The following is a 19,945-nucleotide window of genomic DNA, read 5'->3' as shown; positions in this document are numbered from 1 at the left end:
CTATTTTTGGATACACTGATGTTAAGGTTAAGGATTATCCAGGGAAAGCCTTATAGGCATACAACGTAAGTTATCGTAACGCCAACACGATCTGCGTAATTAGCCATGTGGCTCTGCTGAAAAATCCTAACATAACGAGGGTTACCACAACTTCTGTCTATTGTGAATGGACAAACTGTTCAATTTGTTCGATTTTATTAATGAAATGTATACCCCTACAATTCGTCTTTTGCATGTGTTCCTGTATATTCCTTATTCTCGATGGTGACGCCTTTACAGCGTTCTTGCTCCACCAGAAAGTCTTTCGCTTCCCAGGCTTGTGCGCCATCCTTAAAGAGAAATATAGCGCGATTGTCGTCAACCATGTAACGCTCCGCTTGTATGTGATTATTCCAAAGACTCGTCTGCCAGAGCTTCGTTATAGATTCACTTTCCTCTCGCGTCGGGTTCCCGCTGACCGTCACAAAGGTCATTAACGTGCGGCCTTTTTTCGAAACTTTGAGCAGTTCTTCAGGATTTTTACTGTCCAAGTTGGAGAGATCTAGCTTCGGCTGAGGCCGTAAATGCTCGGGTAGCTCATCCGCTTCCAGAGGTTCTTCATCTTCCTGCAAATGTGAATTATCAGATTTTAAAATAATGTATATAATGCTTAATATACATATATGTATGTATGTACTTGCCTCCCACTGGTCCAACAAACGTTCTAAATCAGCATCGGTGTAATCGCGGATATCCTTCTTTGCCCATGCCGGTTTTTCTTCCCCTTCGAACTTCTTAGAAAGCACAATCGGAATAATAACAAGGAATGCAACAATCAGCAATTTGTTAAGCATGGCTTTATTGAATTGAAGACTGCACACGTCAAACTCGGCTCAATTCTCTCGCCCGAACTGAAATCTAAACCACCAAACTAAACATTCACATTGCAACGCCACTACAATAAAACAGCTGATATGTTAAGTTTGTGTTTCTGTTAAGATACAGCAGTCAGTTTTATATTTTTGTTATTGCGCGTCACTACGTTCGCGCAAGGTTGGTGGTGAAAAAATATATCTGTTTAACCAAATGTTCGGAAAGTGAAATAACAACAACAAAAAACAACGTGTTAATGAGCCGCGGCAGAGTTGGTGTACAAATCTAAAACAATAGAATTCCTATGCAATATGTAAATCTGTTTATGCGCTATGAGTTTTGTATCTAAATATGTGCGTGTAAAATTCAGTGGAACGTTTTGTTGTTGTAGATGACATCATCATTGAAATATCTTTCTTAATGTTTTGTTTACATATATTTTAGAAAAAGCAACATATTTTCGAGGGTTCAGTCTAGATTATTATCGCGCCGCCCTCCTATTGTTTAACTTTTATATATTACGAAAAATCAATAAGTGCACAAACAAGAAGCGGTGACTTTTCTTCAGCTCTTGAAGCCAGCGCTAGGGCTAGGCACCCAGTCTCATCAAAATGGTTTTCGAATCTGTGGTAGCTGATGTGCTCAACAAGGTGCTCGGCGATTACATTGAAAACTTGGATCGAAAGCAGCTGAAAATCGGCATATGGGGAGGTATGTATATACATACATATTTAGAGTATTACAGACGACATTTGACAAAAAGCGACCTTTGTAAAGCTAAGTTAACACGCAAATAGCACATTTAATTTCATTTATTTCTCAATGTAACGTTATCTGCTCCCGCCCTACAAACATTTATGACCTTATCCTTCAAGCCAAGCGAAATGACCCAATTCTAAACATGCACAATAAACACACACACATTTCTATTTATATGTATGTATGTATGTCTGTACATACAAGAAATAATTAACTCTACAATACATGGCACAAGAGAATTGCTAGTGCTTGTTGGGGACTCATCCGCTCATTAGCTCACTCCGACGTTGTGGGGTGTTTCTTCTATTATAGGTGTCGGCCAACTGTTGCATCTGTTCCCATATGGTCGGTAGCGCTCTCTTTTTTGTAAATGCGAGGGAAGGCTAACAAATTTAATATTTGAATTGTTTTTTTAGAATATGTAGTTCCTGAAAAGTGACATTTGGGTGTTTAAAACAATTTTTTCTTTATATCTATCGATTAAGGACTGTCAAGGAATCTGGTTTTATTCCACCGTTACAATTAAACTTAATACTTAACGAAAATATAATAAAATGAAAAAAAAATTAGCAGTCTATAAATGTAATTCCACGTTTTATAAACTTTGTTTTCCCTTACTTATGTATGTATATAATACATACACATGTATATATATGTATACATATGTGCGTATTCGTTATTTTTGCTGATCTTGCAATGCGACTTATTTTATCTTGGTACTTAACGTGTTTGTGTGTTCTTGTTATTCTCTCAAAAGGAACGCTTTTGTCCACGGTCTCTATTTTCTTGGTATTGCAAAAAACTTGAGCTCTTATCAAGACGCAAAACTCATATTACAGTGCTAACATGCCTATACACACATATGCATATGTATATACATATATACACAACACACACTTTATTACACAAACATACTTATGTACATATGGAAATGCCTGTATGAGTGTGTATTATTAGTGGCGTTGGCCTTTTCAATGACTAGCCTGAGTTGTTGTTGTCAATCAAACGGTTATGCCGGCAAATATATGTACATATGCGTAGCCAATCTAAGTATAACAGATTCTAGGAACAGAATGGGCTTTAAAATATGTGTCCTCTATTACCAAAAATGGTTAAGTTTGGGGAAATTAGGTTCAGTAGAGAAACAAGTTTGGTTGAAAAATTAAAACGGGCCACCAAGCCCATAATTTTATACCAGATGACATAATACAAATTCATGAGCTCATGAATAATTGCGGCTTAATCTCGTTGAACCGCTAAAGGTTTTCATATTCGGTTATCATACATATGTACATATAGATTTATGTACATATATGAATGCATTTATATAATAGCTTAAGTAATTTAATATTTTTGTAGTAGAAACCTCTGTGAACGCCCTTATAAATTATATTCGAGGCTATTCATTTATCACAAGTTTGTTTGTTATCGCATGGTTATATTTCAAAATGAAACCACTAGCAAATTCTACTAAATTACTTTTAGATTCTGACATTTAGAGGAAATATTGCTTATTAAATTTAATCCAACGTTCAATTTCAATTCGGAAATCACTTGCAGGCAAATGCACTATTTATCAACTAATAATAAAGACTAAATGACCTAAATTTCTTATCAAATCAATTTTATTTTTATTTTTCAAAGTCTATAATGATACTTGCACAAAGTATACAATTATTTTCTTTGTAAAGTAGTCACTTACTTTATGAAAGGCTTAAGAAATTTAGGTATACATACTTCTATTTTTAGTTTATGTATGTGCTTTAAGTGCCTTGTTTTCATTAAAATTTCTTGTTGCTCGTTAAACTATTGACCTTCGGGCCATGCGGGAGAATAATTCAATAAAAATTCAATGTTTATTTCTTTGGAGCATAGCGCATTCCAAGCATAACGAAAATTACCCATGCCCAAATACTGAACACCCAACTTTCTCAATAGGAATCCAATTATGTGCATACATACATACTTACATATAAAAATGTGTATACATTTACGTGCCAATTAATTTTGCCGCAATCTACCGATTGTTTATTTCCTTTTTTTAATCGATCAAACGATATCAAACTGAAAGTACCTAAATGTGATTAAATATGATTATATTCTATGTTTTTTTTTTGTTTCTTAGGTGATGTGGTTTTGCAGAACCTTAAAATTCGTGAAAATGCCCTAGACGATTTAGATTTGCCAATACAGCTTATTCACGGCTATTTGGGTAAGCACCTTCACACATACATATGTAAGATCCTTTCGTGGTCGTAGCTAATTTTTAAAATTCCCTAGGCAAATTGGTATTAAAGATACCATGGAAAAACCTGTATAGCCAGCCAGTGATCGTTGATATTGAAGATCTTTATGTGCTAGTCTCGCCGAAAAATAATGTCGAGTACAATGCAGAAAAGGAAGCCAAATATGAGCTTGAAGCAAAGAAAGCTGCGCTGGACGCAATGGAAGCAGCTCGCAAAAAGGAGCTTGAGAAAGGTGTGTGTGTACAACAATAATTTCAGAAAACATTCTATACTCACACATTCATTTTTAGATCAACCAAAGGCTGATGCCGGATTCGCGGAGAAACTTACCGCACAAATTGTTAACAATCTCCAAGTTAAAATCGCCAACGTTCATGTCCGGTACGAGGACACAACCACAACCGGCTCTCCATTCTCGTTTGGTATATCACTGCACGAGCTGGAGCTCTATACGACAGACGCTGATTGGGAAAAGTGTTATATGGCTCAGCAGGATGCACAAGTCTTCAAAATAGCGAATCTCTCATGCTTGTCGGCCTATATGAACTGTAATGCTAGGCTTTATAGCACACAAGACAAAAGTATGTTAAAGGAGCTCTTCCAAACGAATATTGCTCGGAAGGATTTCAAGCCCGATCATTACAACTACGGTGAGTACACATGGTGTTGTTTAGAGCTGCTTGCCAAATAATACTATTAATGTATACTTACAGTCTTGGGTCCCATATGTTTCAATTCGAAGTTGAAGCTAAACATGAATCCTGAGAACGATAGTCCACCTTTCAAAATACCGAAAGTTGATTTGTGTCTAGAAATGGAGACCTTAAATGTTGGTCTTACAAACACACAATTCCACAATATCATAAAACTGGGCGATTCCTTTAATCGTATGCAACTGGGCCTTCCCTATCGTAAATACAGACCCCACAATATACGTAAGTTATAATAATGTATCCCATTTGAATAAATGAAAAATATATGTATTTGTATATATTATTTCCAGCATACAAAGGACATTACAAAGAATGGTGGAAATTTGCCATTGATTCTGTTCTGGAAGAAGATGTAAAACGCGCTCATCGATGCTGGACATGGAAAAATATAAAGCAGCATCGTGAACGTTGTAATGCATACGCAGAAGTAATATTCCCCAAAACTTAATTATAATTTTAATTTTTAATTGAAATTTTTTTAAAATATATAGAAATACAAAGAACAAGAGCTGACTAAAAAGCCGTCAGCCATGCTTATAGAGACGTGTACATTACTGGAAAAGGAGCTGGACTTATTTAATTTACTGCTGATACGACAGCGTGTAAATATCGAAATAGCAAAGCTGCGAGAGTCTGCGCCCGTTGAGAAGGCTGGCTGGTTCAGTGGCTGGTGGGGCGGTGGCGCCAAAAAAGAAGAGAGTGAGGAACAAGCCAACATTGGTGTGTATATACAAATTCTGGACAAATTATAGTCTTTAATTATTCTTATTTATCTTATTTTATTTTATTTAGTGAGGAAGTTCGAAGCCGCAATGACGCCTGATGAGAAGGCAAAGCTTTATAAGGCCATCGGTTATGAAGAGAATATAAAGCCACAAGATATGCCCGAAACTTATGAAGCAATAAAAATGAACTTTAAACTCATTGCATTGGAAATTGGCCTGTATGAGGACATACGTTCGGATGATAACATGCGTGCTTCCTACGACTATCACGATTTGCCATCGATTATGCAGCTAAAATTCTCGATGGCCACCTGTGCCGTCATACAACGCCCTGCTGCTAATGCAATCAGTATTACGGCTGGCATGAAAGAAGTCAAATTGATCGGACTCCGTCGTGAGGACTTTAACCCAGTGCTGATTGAATCCAAAGTGACGGATGAGTTCAACCTGCTGGATATCTTCTTTGAGGTTAACCCTCTAGATAAGCTCTGCAATCAACGCGTCAAAGTTTTGGCTCGACCACTACAAATTGTATACGATGCCCAAACTATCTTGCGGCTCGTTGATCTCTTCCAACCACCTACAAATGTGAATTTATCAAAAATCGAAGACGTGGCAAGTGCACGTCTCATGGACATCAAAGAGCGTTCGGCCACAGGCATGCAGTACATAATCGATCAGCATGCAGTGCTCGATGCAGATATTCTGCTGATGCCTAATATTATAGTGATTCCTCATGGCGGTATATATGTGCCCGACCAGAAGTCCCTTATTGTTATCAGTTTAGGTCAAGTTCATGTGACAACGAACCCCCACCATCGATCGAGCGACCAAATACAAACCTTGTTTCAAACGGGCACAGAAAGGGAAAGCATACTTAGAAATGTTATGGACAATGCGTACGATAGATTCATTGTGCAAATCGATGACATACAGGCAAGTGACTGAAATTTATTTGCTAACTATCACAATTCAACAATATATGGATTTATTTCAGGTAATGGTTGCTCGACCCCTGGAACCGTGGCAGCACGCGTTAAAATTGGCCGTTTCTACAGAAATGCACGTATTGCAGCCAACGTCAATTTCTCTCACTGCTGCCCTTTGTGTCGTGGATAACGATCCTCGCCTTCCGAAAATGAAAGTTGACATACTGATACCAAGTCTACAACTGAATATCACCGAAGATCGAGTGTTCGATGCCCTAGGTGTTGCCACGAGCATACCACTGCCTCAGAAAGACACCGCTACGTCACCACAGTCTACAATTCATCGTTCGCAAAGTTCGATATCCAATTTCATAAACAAGGAAATTATGAGACGGACTACGACCCTGGCTTCCCCCGCTTCCAAAACTTTATTGGAGGAAGAGCTGATTCAATATACAAATGTCGAGGTTAATTTCTCCCTGAATGAGATATCGGTAGCTCTTTTCCAGTCGGCGAAATTATGTGAAAACAATTCAGGAACATCGACTACCTATACAACGCCAGTGATGGATTTTGTCCAACTATCAGCAATCACTGTTAAGAGTGGTACAAGTAATTCTCTAGATAACAGACAGCAGATCCTGTCGATGCAGATTTTAAAACTAGAGGCATTTTTGGCGCAACGCTCCTTTGAAACGGTCGCCTCCCTAAAGTAAGTATTGTAGCTCTCTCCATGTGAAATGTTAACTTTACTGTCTTCTTTGATAGACTTGGTGGCATGAATATCAAACAGTTCGACTGCTTAGATGATAAAGAGGAAGTACTAGACATAATTGACACTCCCAGCTATACGAAGGACATGAAATATCTACTCACCATATCCTATACCCTGGCGGACAAAATATCACCAGAATTTATCACCAAATATAACTCGACAGAGCAATTAATTGTAGCAAATTTTGAGGTTTTGAACATTGTCCTCCATCAAGAGTGTTTACAGCGCTTATTAGAGCTGGCAAATGATTATCAACAGAAGCTGGAGAAAATCGTTAGCCATGAAAAGCCGCGAGACCACTTTGCCTTTGCAGGACAAGGCGATGGCATAAAACAAAAGTTAAATGTTATATTGGAAGACACCGAGGAGATAATGACTACAAAGCAAATGAGCATACGGCGAAGCAAGTTGAAACGACGCAACGTTGTCGAAAGCGTGAAGTTACGTTTGGTGGCAAACCTGGAGCAAGTAGGCCTGAAGCTGACCTCCCGGAGTCGCCCACTAGCCTCGATGGAGGTGAAACATTTTGTTACCAATCTAACACTGAAAAGCTCATATACTGAGTTGAACATCGGCCTGAAGGACATTTTAATTATCGACTTGAATCCCCAAACAATACACACAAATGTAAGCCTAAGTCAAGACCGCTTTTTTGTTCTCCTTATTATAAAGTGAACTTTTATCGCTCTGCTTTCCAGATTCTAAGCATTGTGGGTCAAGATGCATTTAACTGCCAAGTGGTGCTCTTCAATAAGTACGAGACGGTCGACTACAACTCGGATGATATGAAAATAACAGTCGACATCGGCTGTATGAAGATTGTGTTCCTGAACTGGTTTGTGGCGGGCGTAATGGTGTGTTTTTGTATCAATTCGTTTTCATAAGAAGCTACTTAGTAATAATTATGTATATCTCTAGAACTTCCTGAACAACTTTCAAGCAGCACAGGAAGCGCTCTCAAATGCCAGTGCAGCGGCAGCGGAGAGTGCCCGTCAGAATGCAATAGATGCCTATGAAAGGGCTACTCGTATGAAGCTAAATGTGCGCATTAGAGCTCCTATTATTGTGATACCAATTGATTCACAAAATACAAACGCGCTAGCTCTTGACTTGGGACTTTTGGAGCTTACAAATAACATTAGCGAGGTTATAGTTCCCAACAAACCACAGAAAGCAGTGATCGATGAGATCAAGCTACAGTTAAAGGACGTCAAGTTAACCAAGGTTTCCATTATAGACGGAAATGAGAGCGACATAGACGGTAAACCAAAGTCTGTTAATGTCAAGCGGTTGTATTTATTTGTCTGTTTTTATTTTCGCAGTTGTTGATGCGGCTTACGGCCTAAAGTCGCAAGTAAATATGATGAATCCAATGAGTTTTGTATTATCTGTTACACGAAATCTTTCGAGCACATGGCATAGGGAGCTTCCAGAACTGAACCTTTCCGGTCGCCTCAGGTCCATTGAGGTATTTCCCACACACATATAATGACTAAATGTTTGCCAATTTGAGTATCCGTATTACGTTTTAACAGCTAACACTCTTTATGGATGACTACGCGCTTGTTATGTCCATATTAAACAGAAATCTCAACGAAGGCCTTGACGAATTTCCTCCACGCGAGGTGGAACCACCTAAAACACCAGTAAAGAGTTCAATAGAGCCGGATCGACTTACACGGGCACGCTCTACATATTCCGCAGAGCGTCCCCTGGTAACTGAAAAGACCTATGAGACACTAAAATTCAATTTCCAATTTGATGGTGTCATCATAAATCTAATGGAAAGTGAGTTATTAGATTAAATATTCCTTCCACTGCCTATTATAACTTTACAAACATTCTCTAGACGAAAACGATGCGCTAGCGCGGTTTGGCATTTACTTTTTATCGGTGAAGGGCAGCAAATTAGAACCATGCAACACATTCAGCACATCCATTGTTTTGTGCAACATTCAACTTGACGATATGCGCAAAAACTTAAAGAGTCAAATACGTCAGTATTTGGGCCGCAAAGATTGGGAGCCAATAACCGAAACAGATGAAATTATTGACGCTTGCTATAATGAATTGAAGTTCATGGTCGAGGTGACTGCAATTATAAAAGAGAACGATACATTTGGTAATTATCTAGAGTAGTATGTTTATTAATTAGTTCAAAACACAACTATTTTGATTATAAATCGTTTTCCAGCTGAGGTCCGTGTTTGTGGTTTCGATTTAATTGTATGCATCGACTTCCTGCTCAAGCTGACGACGTTCCTTTCAATACCGGAGGATGCTGAAACTAAACCAAAAAGCAGCACAGTGGCACAGGCAGCGAGGTTAACCAAAACTACCATACAAGTTACTGAGGCGCAAGATATAATAAAACGTATTTGTACCATTATTTTCATAAATACAGTAAATCGAAACTAAGTTTTTTCAGCCCAAGTCAACAGCGACAAGAAAATGAATCTGATTCTACGCATCGACGAGCCTGACATCATACTAGTTGAAAGCCTTGACGATCTAAATACCAATGCAATCATTTTTAATGTAAGTTGAGACTAATTGCGAAAAAAATAATAATATAAATAATTTCATTGATGCAATCTGTTTCCTACAGGCCCGAGCGCATCTGAACTATCGTTCCATCAATGAAAAACAAATCATAAATGGCCAAATAGATGCTCTAAAGATCTATATGAGCTCCTTTATGCCAGAGCGACGCGAACAAACCTGTCACTACATACTGCATCCGTGCGTCATTAGCTTGCAGGGTTCCACACCTGAGGAAGAGGGCCTTCACATTAGTTTGAAGCTCAGCGATATTATAATAAATGTATCACCCGCCACTATCGAGCTATTGAACAAGGCTATGATGAGTATCAGCACCGGTACAGCTGAGAGGGCAGCGATACAACAAGGTCCCGCTGACTATTCAAATGTATGGAACTCAAATACCTTCCATAGTAGAACCTACTGGTTTACCAAAGTAGAACAGGCGGCCGAGGCGCTAAACTATATAGAGCAAAATACAATTGATTCCACCAAAGGTAAAACCGAAAAATGCGTTATTGAAGTTCCTAGCATTACAATCGTGCTCGAGTCGGGCGTTGGTTACTACACGAAACCCCTGGTATCGATTGACACTCGCATGACAGCTGTCTTCAACAACTGGAGCCGAAATCTGAGCGCAAGCGGCTCTGTTTCGCTATACGTTAATTACTACAATCAAGTATTGGCTGAGTGGGAACCAATTATAGAGATGAACGAACATTTCCGCAATGGAAAGCGGGAATACTCACCGTGGGAGCTAAACTTTAATCTGGGCATTGAAAAGGTGCAAAGCGAATACGATGAGCAGTCAGAGGAACAAACGACGACCATAAATATACATTCCGAAGAAAATTTAGAATTCGCGATCAGCAAAACCTGTCTACGGCTTATGACCGAACTTATTGAAGCCTTCTCCCAGGCTATCGACGAAAAGGGATTAATGAAGCCAGACGTTGTGGCGCCGTTTGTTGTGGAAAACGATACTGGATTCGATATAACACTTAACTTGCGCCGTGGCCAATTCACGCTCCACGAGGTTCACAGAGGTGGTACGCACACAAACAGCCTAAACACATCTCTTATTCTGCTTGCCAGTCCTGAGGATCAAGATCAAGTTAAAGAAAATGAGATACAAACCTGCACCATTTCGCCCGGTGGACGTGCCTATTTGCAGACCAAAGAAATTATTAATTCCGAAGACGATGAGTACACTCTATATGTTACGGTAACTTTGATTGATTTATAGCACAACTAAATTTTACCCGAACAAATACTCTTCACAGATTGGCAATATCAGTAAAGAGATCGTGTTAGTCGTGTCCAAAGCCGATAGACGTTACTATCCCTTAATGCGTAGCTCCGCACATGATCCGTGGGGTATCATTTCAGAAGTGAAGCTTGAATATGGCACCACAGCGATTAACATTCATGGTGTTGTTTGCGTATGTATAGACGAAGGGACGCAATCCCCATTTTCTAATAATATATATTATATACATACTTACAGATATACAATCACTTCACTACTCCAATTAATATCTATCGGCGCAAACCTAACGATCGGACTGAAATACTGGTGGGAAGTGCGCCACCAAATACAATATTCCATGTGCCGCTACACGCGATCTATGCAGATCCAAAAGATCTACATTTCTCCATAAGCGTAAGAACAAGTCATCATTCTACCTAGCCGTTACATTTTCATTATTTTCAATTGTCTGTTCATATTCAAATCTGTATCTAGGGATACAAAACATCCGTTCAGGGACTGGCATGGAATATAAATCCCTCAGACCTAAATTATTCACAACAGCTGCAATGTGATCCAATCGACACTTTTGAGCCGCTGTATCTAAACGCTTTGAGGGAAAAGACCGAAGTCTACTACGAGAACAGCAACAAATATAAGCTCCTGAGCGCCTTCTACACTATCCATCTACGGCCCCCACTCCTCTTATGTAATGCACTGCCCATAGACATAAAAGTATCGGTTGCTGGCTGTTCGGTTCGTCAAGTAATGTCCCCAACGGAGGAACAGGCCCGGGCCGACGAGCTGAGTAATAAGTACAATAAGGAAGAGTTTTTGGACTATGGTGAGAAAGAAGTCAGTCCTGGCGATGTATTGCACCTGCCGACCGTCAAAATGTCGGGCAAAGGCAAGGAGGCTCGAAGTTTTCTGGTAGTGCGAGTAAGTTGCTTTAAAATTTCATAATCATAAGCAATTGCAATGAAAATGAAATTTGAATTTTTTAGTTATTACAATACTTGGAGAAAGACTGGTCCTGTGCAACCGAGATTTTGCAATATGCTACCGATATTTCTGTATGGACTTTTGCCTCATATGATTCGGAAGTAAAAATGGAAATGGATCTATACGTACGGTAAGTGAAAGTATAGTTCACGCAAAACTATACAGCATCTAATTATTTTGATGGTTTCGGTTCGTTTCCAGCACCGAAAATCGATCTGGAAGCTTGGTGCTCACGTTGTACAGCCCCTTCTGGATGATTAATAAAACGGGTCAAATGCTAACCTATAAGACGGATGTGTCGACTGTGGAGGTGTTTTATCATCCACCCGAATATTCAGGACCTATATTATTTAGCTTCCGCGACAAGTTCTTCTTTGACAAGAAAAAGGCTTCGATACGTGTTGATAGCGGCGACTGGAGTGAGAAAATTCCGCTCGATGTGGCCGGCTCCATTGGCAGCGTCACTTGCCATGCAAATGGCCAAAGCTATCAAATCGGCGTTCATAATCATCTGACCCAGAACTCACTCAGCAAACAAATTACCTTCATACCCTTCTACTTGGCGCGAAATAAATGCAGCTATCCCATATGGTTGCAGGAACAGAGTCGTCCGGGCGACCCGTGGTTAGAAATCGAACCACAGACGTGCGAGCCCATTTGGCCCAGGAACGACTCCGATCACAAGATGATCGTTCGTGTGGAATCGAAAATAACACCGGCTTTCAATTATTCCGAAGTTATGTGCACACTTCTAAAGCTCGAGAACAGCCGGCACGGCGGCATCAACGTTGACGTGCAGACCACTGAAGGCGGCGTCTACATAACATTTACGGAATACAAAAAATCTGATTCACCAGGCCTATTAATTAACCACACATCCAAGAACGTCAACTACATTGAGAAGGGCACAGAAACGGAATACATTCTGAGACCAAGGAATAGTATAATGTATGCCTGGAGTGATCCTACAGGACCGAAGCTCTTAATATTTGGTAAAAATAAGCAGGAGAGTGATTTAAGGCGGGACAACATCGGCGAGATTGTGTAAGTAAATTAACTAAAATATAGAAAGCTCTTTAAGACAAATAATCTACACTTTTTGGCTATTTAAGATTGGAGGACGGCACAAAAGCATATTGGGTATCCTTTTTGGATGGCCTGCAACGTGTTCTCCTATTTACGGAGATCGAGTCTATTGCAAAGCGCACTGAAACTTCGGCAGCGCTCCAAGTAATCACACAAAGCATTGATCTACGCATACATGGAATCGGTTTATCTGTTATTAACAACGAGACTGGCTTGGACATTCTTTATCTGGGTATTACCAGTTCAGGCATTATATGGGAAGTTAAGAAAGAGCACAAGAAACGGTTTAAAGAGATGACTATTCTGGACACACAGCTAATAGAAGCTGAGTATCAACGATATTTGAATGATACTGCTGTCAACAACATTCAGACCTACAAACTGGAAAATAAATATCCGGTATGTTAAAACAACTTCCATATAATATTAGGAGAAAGCGTAATGTTTATGCATGTTATTTTTACAGATTGATTTCGAAACAATGAAGCTGAAAAAAGGCACAGACCGAAATTTACGACGCAGCTTCTGTCCTGGAATTTGGATGTCTAAGAAATCGTCACCTTTCCAGAATCAGTTGCATCTGAAGATTAATCGTATTCAGATTGACAATCAATTTATGGATCCTATTTTCCCCGTAGTCTTGGCGCCGATTCCGCCACCCAAAAGCGTGGCAAATACCACGACTCTGAAACCGTTTATAGAATGCAGCGTGGTTCAGCGGGTCATGCCTAATACTACCGTCAAGCAGTTCAAATATGCTAGTATTTTAATACAGGAGTTCCACTTTAAGGTCGACATCCTCTTCCTTACAGCAATTGCTGAACTATTCACCAACATGACAACGGATACACAAAACGCTAAACTCTTCCGTGGCGATGTGGAGGCCATTGAGCATCCATTATCCGATTTCTTCGAACAGCACTCGCAACAGGAGCAAAAGAACTTCTACGATAATTTACATTTGGGTCCACTCAAGATACACGTCAGCTTCTCGATGGCAGGATCGGATACGACAGCATTGCCAGGTTTCCTAGGACCGCTGGTGCAGGGTGTGGGCGTCACACTTACTGATGTCAATGATGTCGTGTTCCGTTTGGCTTTCTTCGAACGTGAATATCAGTTCTTTACACAGCAACAGTTGATTTCGGAGGTGACGTCCCATTACACGGGCCAAGCCCTGAAACAACTGTATGTCTTGGTATTAGGCCTAGATGTCCTGGGTAATCCATACGGCCTAGTTGTGGGACTCAAAAAAGGAGTGGAGGATTTATTCTATGAGCCGTTCCAGGTAAAGCACTGTAAACAAATCATTTGAAGGTAATGAGTCGTTAACAAAATATCTACAAATTAACTTTAGGGTGCCATTCAAGGACCCGGCGAGTTCGCTGAAGGCTTGGTATTGGGCGTTAAATCGCTTTTTGGCCACACAGTGGGCGGTGCGGCAGGGGCTATGTCCAAGTAAGTGACAAATTGGAAAAGAAATATTGATGGAGATTGACGAACCTGTTTTATTTAAAAAAGAATTACCGGAGCTATGGGCAAGGGTCTGGCTGCTTTGACTTTTGACGAGGAATACCAACGAAAGCGCCGTCAGGGAATGCACAACAAACCAAAGAACTTCCATGAAGGCCTAGCGCGTAGTGGCAAAGGATTGGTTATGGTTCGTACCCAACCCTCTACAATTGTCTAGGTATTGTCAACCATCTTATGTTACAGGGCTTTGTTGATGGCGTCACCGGCGTTGTTACAAAACCTGTATCAGGTGCACGCGAGCAGGGAGTCGAAGGATTCTTCAAGGGATTGGGAAAAGGAGCCATTGGTCTAGTAGCACGCCCTACGGCCGGAGTAGTTGATTTCGCCAGTGGCAGCTTCGAAGCTGTCAAACGTGCCACAGAAGGCAGTGAAGAGGCAAAGCGCATGCGTCCACCACGGTTTCAGCATGAGGATCACGTACTGCGGCCCTACTGCCTGGCTGATGCCACAGGCAACAAGATGTTAAAGTAATAAGCAGATTACCAACGAAATCGGTTCGATAATATACATTTTTTTAAATTGCTATTTGCAGGGAGCTTGATAAAGGAAAATATGCAACCACAGACAGCTTCGTTTGCTGCGAAGAGATCGTACAAAAGGCTGAATATTTCTTGGTGACAAACTATCGCGTCCTCTACGTTCAACGCAACGACATGTTCGGCATTTGGACGGTGAGTCCCCCTGTCACTCCTTTGAAATTAAGATTATTATTCTATATATACTCTTCTAACAGTCACTATGGACATATCAGTGGAACGAGATTGCTTCCGTAGTGGCGAGCGGACGTGGAGTTCAAATTACCTCCAAAAAAGAGGGCAAAAAAATGCTAGGCCTGCTCTCGTCTCGGGAACCAAACAGTAAACTTGTGCTGCTGGCCGATGAGGGAAAGCGTAATGCTCTTGTTAAAGCAATTGAATCTCAACGGCAGGATGTTCTCACCTAATTTCATCGCTTGTCTATGCCTTTAAATGTGTATTATAACCCCCACGTAAATAATATTGATATTCACATCGAGATGAGCATGAGAGACTACCTCGATATTAACACATTGCTCTTGCATTGCTTTTCAACGTCTTGGATGGTGGCATACCGAATACAATACGATACAAAACAATAATAAGTATGTATGTATGTGTAAATGAATAATTGTTTTGATATTCAAATTTTATGTAAAATGTGAATAAACATTTTTTGTAAACTATTATATATCCAAAATCTGTTCCTGTCTAAACCTTCTTGAGGAAGCTGCTCGGCGGCGTCGATACCTGCATTATAGGCTCGTAGTTGTTGCAAGTGTCGCTATCGCACAAGGATGTGAGCGAGGCCAGCTCAACGCTAAACATTGATTTAAGGTGTCCATTGCTCTCGAATTGATTGACAATCATGTTTACTTTGCTCTTGGCCTCGGCCTTAAGGCAGGTCAGAGGATGATTGCTGGAATTGTTGTTACTAGTCTGTTCGGTTTTTGCACCAGGGTCGTGTCCATCGCATAAATCTAAGCCATCGAGAAGGTTCCACTTTTCGCTCTGTTTGCATTTAGCGTTGCTGGGTGTGCTGGCCCCCTGAGTGCCCGTCCCCATAGATCCTCTCGTAGCCAGACCGGCCGTTTTGTTCAAGCGACTAAGGAACCAATTTTTTGCCAATTTATCACAATCTTTACTTGGAGATTTCTGTGGGCTCGTACTTGTCTGCGCTGCTGATGTTTTGCGTTGCTTTTTCTGCTCCTTCGGATTAGCTGTAGTCAGGGACAACATTTCACCATCGCTAGAACCACACGAGTAAGTCTTTTTGACGCCCTTCTTTAACCGCTCTGGACTAGGTCCTCCGGGCGACAATTGACTAGAAAGCTCACTGTGCACGGTTTTCACCTTGGCTTGAAAATCAAGTTTTAGGCCGCCGTGTAGGCTAGAAGGTTGCGGCTTAGCCTCGACCGCAGGCGTGTCATCCGGCATATTTAGTAAGCCCGTCGTTTCGGCATTTGTTGTTAACGGCTGCGGCGGACACTTTGGTATATCGTACTCGAATCGCTTGGCCAAGGCGCAGGGACTGTTGGTTTTCTCGGGTAGCTGTGGCAATGTGACAACGGGCTCGCTGTAATTGTAGAGCGCCGATGGTTCTTCATAGATACAATCGACTTGATCGGCTTTGGTTGGTGCTGCTTGGTAACATTTTTTTATGACGGGCGGCGTAGGCAAACGCCGAGTTGATTTTAGAGAGACTGTGGCAGGATTGGCATTGGCTGCATCGCCACGTATGGCCGCTTCAATGGCGTGTATCCACTCTTTGGCATCTACCTCATTGCTCGCCTGATAAATGAACTTCTTGTTGGGATCGGCTGTGGTTATTTGAAAGCAAACATCGCGTCTCTTGCCTTCACCAAAATGCTCGATTTCGATGGCGGAGCTCTTCAAATACAAGGTATTGGTGGGTCGACAAGAAGTTGGCCCATCTACATAGCAGAGCATCCAATCGTCTATAATGCCGCAGTAATATTTCTTGCTCTGGTCGAAAAACAAACGCTTCTCAATGCGCTGAAGCTGTCCATATTTGGTCGAACGCTGAATGGCCAGATGTCCGGCCGGCAAATCTGAATAGGGACAATCGATGACCTGACTGAGATCGGGGTCCGTAGGTGCCATCACCATTTGTGTTTCATCGTCATCCATGCTTTGATAGATGTCGCTTAGCTGTTGGTGTTGCTTCCCCTTCTCATTGGTCTCTCCTGACACCATCGTCTCTTGGCCGCTGGAACAGCGAAATGTCTTATCACTGTCCACCGAGCCAGTGCTGGCGAAATCAATGTATTCCCGTGAGGCGGACACTGCAATTAAAGCTAATTAGTGCATAGTCAAGCAAATTTCCTCTACGAATTCCACTTACGTGTATTCTTCGATACGCGCGTCGACATCATCTCCAGATAGCAACCGGTCCCATCAGAAGACGCCTCGCTGGTTGTGGCCGTTTTGCTTTCGCCGCTGCAATTATCCAACCAATTGGATGTAATGGGCGTTGGGGCCGCCTGCTTGTCTGCGATTTGAGACAAGAGGAGTTCGCATCGGGACAGGAGTTTAACGGTCTGCTCGGCATCTGTCATATGAAACGGATTCGAGGTATTCTCATACTCCGATGTCTCCAGCGATGCGCGAAAATGTGCGCGCACATCTGAAATAGCAATTATTCTCTCATATTATTATCATATCTGATGGTCACTATAGAATTTCAATGGATCTTTAGAATAGAAGACCTAATACTAGGTAGGAGAAGTCAACGTTTTTAGATAATGAATTGTTGATCTAGGATACGTTCTTAAATGATTAACACTATGGCATATATATTGCTACATATTTAATATTTATAATTTTTATTTTTTCATGTTTCCTTTTTATAAATTCGAAACAAGAGGGAGAGGAAACTTAGACATTTCAGTTGTCGCATACTCGCTCCCTAGGACCAAAGCTGATATGGTAAAAAAAAAATTTAAATTAATATTAGGAAGTGCTGTACACTAAATAGCTGAGCCACAAATAAAAATCAGTGAAGGCAAACTTTTTATAAGTCTGCACTTAGTTTTGGAGGATGGCTCGCAGACACTCCAAAAGCAATTGAAGAAAAAGGGTAACGCCCCGTAACATAAATGATGTCCCTATATATTATATTATATGTATGTACATATAATTGTCGGCAATATGTTGCTGGCCGATGACTCATTTGCAGTACTCGTTGCCTGCATCATGACCTCATACAATCCCAATTGAACAATCTAATTAAAAACAATTTCCCTGGGCAAAAGTTCAGCATTGCTACGCTGTATAGTCTGTATGTAAATAGTTGTGGCACAATTTAAATCGTCTTTGTTGTCTTGAAGTTGGAGCGGCACAACAATTTTAATAAGCAGAAAACGATTTTAGTTTTCAGCCTTGGACAAAGCTTGGAACGAGAGGGGCTTAACGACTAATGTATAGTTCTAAGCATTTCCAGCGCTCTGCAAAGTGAAGGTAAAGACAACGACTGCTTGCTTGCTCGAAGCCACAGCCCATGTGCCACCAGCAACAGAAACAGCGCCAGACAAACGACGACGGGTCAGACCCCAAATGGTTCCAATAAAATGTGTACAATACAAGAACAAAGCGTGGCAAAGACTGCCATTAAGTTTCAGTTTAAGCAGAGCTCAGACACTGTATGAGTCAGTATTATTAATGTTCATTGTGTGCGTTGATTACACAAATATACATATATCTATATTCACGCATATGTACATATACAACGGCCATAAGTTTTGATGAAGAGAGATCGTATATATAGTACATGTATGTAAATAAGTAAACGCTTAAGACAGCAGCAGCACTTTAATTTTTAAACTCTTTACTTATGGCCGGCCAAAAGGTCGAATGAACATATGTTCATATCTACATACATAAAAGAATGAAATTGTTGTTTAATTCGTTGTTGCTTTTATGCATATAATTGATACAAGCTGTACCTTCACTACCTTCACTGATAAGGCTTAAGAAATAATTGAGAGGGCGGACCTATCATCGGTTTATTTTAAAGTATGGTTATCCGACTCCTCTTTTTGTATTTAAATTCCATTTACATAAAAAAGGAAAAAAGCAAAGTGCATTTTAATTTAGGTACACAAACAAATTACGTAAATTGTAAGTTGCTGGAATACCCCTACTACTTATTATCAATGGGAAATATTTGTTTAATGTACTGAAATGATTGATGATCGCTAATTTTTAATGGACATATACATATGTATGTATATACTTTAGAAATGTATCGTTGTTTTCTAGGTCAGTACCAAAAAAAGGTCCTCTAAAATGTTTGAGAAATAAATAACATAAACGGGTAATTACTTGTATATCTGCTATCAAAAATATCGCTACGGACGTACACGAGTAAGTAGTTCGAGTAAGTAGTTCACGGTGTAGTCTTTCAGTTTGTAGTAGCCATTTAAACCTAAACTTGTGTTTTGAAATTTACCCTAAACTCTAAGTACTAATTAAAGCTAACCTATTGCTTTAATGACTTTTACTTACCTATTAAGAACTGTTCGATTTCATCACGTTTAGATGTAGTGGTTTTATTTTCCATGGCTTGTGTTAATTTTGTATTTTGTTTTTGTTAGTTACAGTCTTTTTTTAAGAGCGATTTCTTGAGCTGTAGATTTAGGCGTTCCAGTTAATTTTTTTATTATTATTTGTTTGCTGTTTTCTCAGTAGCTAGCATATCTGAGCAAGTGCACTCGCAATATTGGGGAATTAACAGTTTGCTGTCAAGAGTCGCACATTTTATAAACGTAGTCGTATCTTAACAAAAGCGTAAATCACATGAAATGTGTTGCTTTGGGTAAATAATTGAAATAACAATATGTTGTATAAGTATTAATCGGTTTGAATTTCACAAAAACACACACGCACACACAGGCTGCTAAAGTTCTGGATAACAACTGATTATAGTTCGAGTCGAACTCCAAAACAAAAACTCTCCCACGGCGGCGCAGTTTCTTGAACTGCTAAGATTTTCTTTAAT

At 40.3% G+C, this 19,945-nt stretch overlaps 3 protein-coding genes across 3 annotated transcripts; 1 reads left to right on the top strand and 2 right to left on the bottom strand.

The window, feature by feature from the left end:
• Nucleotides 1-154: 154 nt before the first annotated feature.
• Nucleotides 155-895, bottom strand: LOC115633792 (LDLR chaperone boca). The gene is made up of 2 exons (XM_030531270.1): nt 681-895; nt 155-605 (listed from the first exon to the last, which is right to left on the bottom strand). The coding sequence occupies exons 1-2, from the start codon at nt 831-833 to the stop codon at nt 216-218; spliced, it is 543 nt and encodes a 180-aa protein (XP_030387130.1). The 5' UTR covers nt 834-895; the 3' UTR covers nt 155-215.
• A 371-nt stretch (nt 896-1,266) lies between these two features.
• LOC115634522 (vacuolar protein sorting-associated protein 13) lies at nt 1,267-15,616 on the top strand. The gene is made up of 30 exons (XM_030532328.1): nt 1,267-1,563; nt 3,737-3,823; nt 3,892-4,089; nt 4,148-4,507; nt 4,571-4,792; nt 4,861-4,997; nt 5,062-5,290; nt 5,363-6,231; nt 6,293-6,936; nt 6,993-7,626; nt 7,698-7,853; nt 7,918-8,260; nt 8,322-8,467; nt 8,535-8,787; nt 8,849-9,121; nt 9,194-9,373; nt 9,428-9,537; nt 9,608-10,765; nt 10,824-10,982; nt 11,048-11,203; nt 11,285-11,728; nt 11,794-11,921; nt 11,993-12,835; nt 12,904-13,276; nt 13,344-14,165; nt 14,235-14,335; nt 14,399-14,537; nt 14,594-14,877; nt 14,943-15,081; nt 15,144-15,616. Exons 1-30 carry the CDS (start codon nt 1,464-1,466, stop codon nt 15,351-15,353), a joined length of 9,897 nt encoding a protein of 3,298 aa, XP_030388188.1. The 5' UTR covers nt 1,267-1,463; the 3' UTR covers nt 15,354-15,616.
• On the bottom strand, nt 15,544-19,755 carry LOC115634523. The gene is made up of 3 exons (XM_030532329.1): nt 19,453-19,755; nt 17,291-17,572; nt 15,544-17,231 (listed from the first exon to the last, which is right to left on the bottom strand). The coding sequence occupies exons 1-3, from the start codon at nt 19,505-19,507 to the stop codon at nt 15,637-15,639; spliced, it is 1,932 nt and encodes a 643-aa protein (XP_030388189.1). The 5' UTR covers nt 19,508-19,755; the 3' UTR covers nt 15,544-15,636.
• Between the last annotated feature and the right edge of the window lie 190 nt (nt 19,756-19,945).

The sequence above is a fragment of the Scaptodrosophila lebanonensis genome, unplaced genomic scaffold, assembly GCF_003285725.1.
Source record: "Scaptodrosophila lebanonensis strain 11010-0011.00,11010-0021.00 unplaced genomic scaffold, SlebRS2 tig00000001-arrow-pilon, whole genome shotgun sequence".
Lineage (NCBI taxonomy): Eukaryota > Metazoa > Arthropoda > Insecta > Diptera > Drosophilidae > Scaptodrosophila > Scaptodrosophila lebanonensis.
This window is presented reverse-complemented; position numbering and strand designations above follow the sequence as displayed.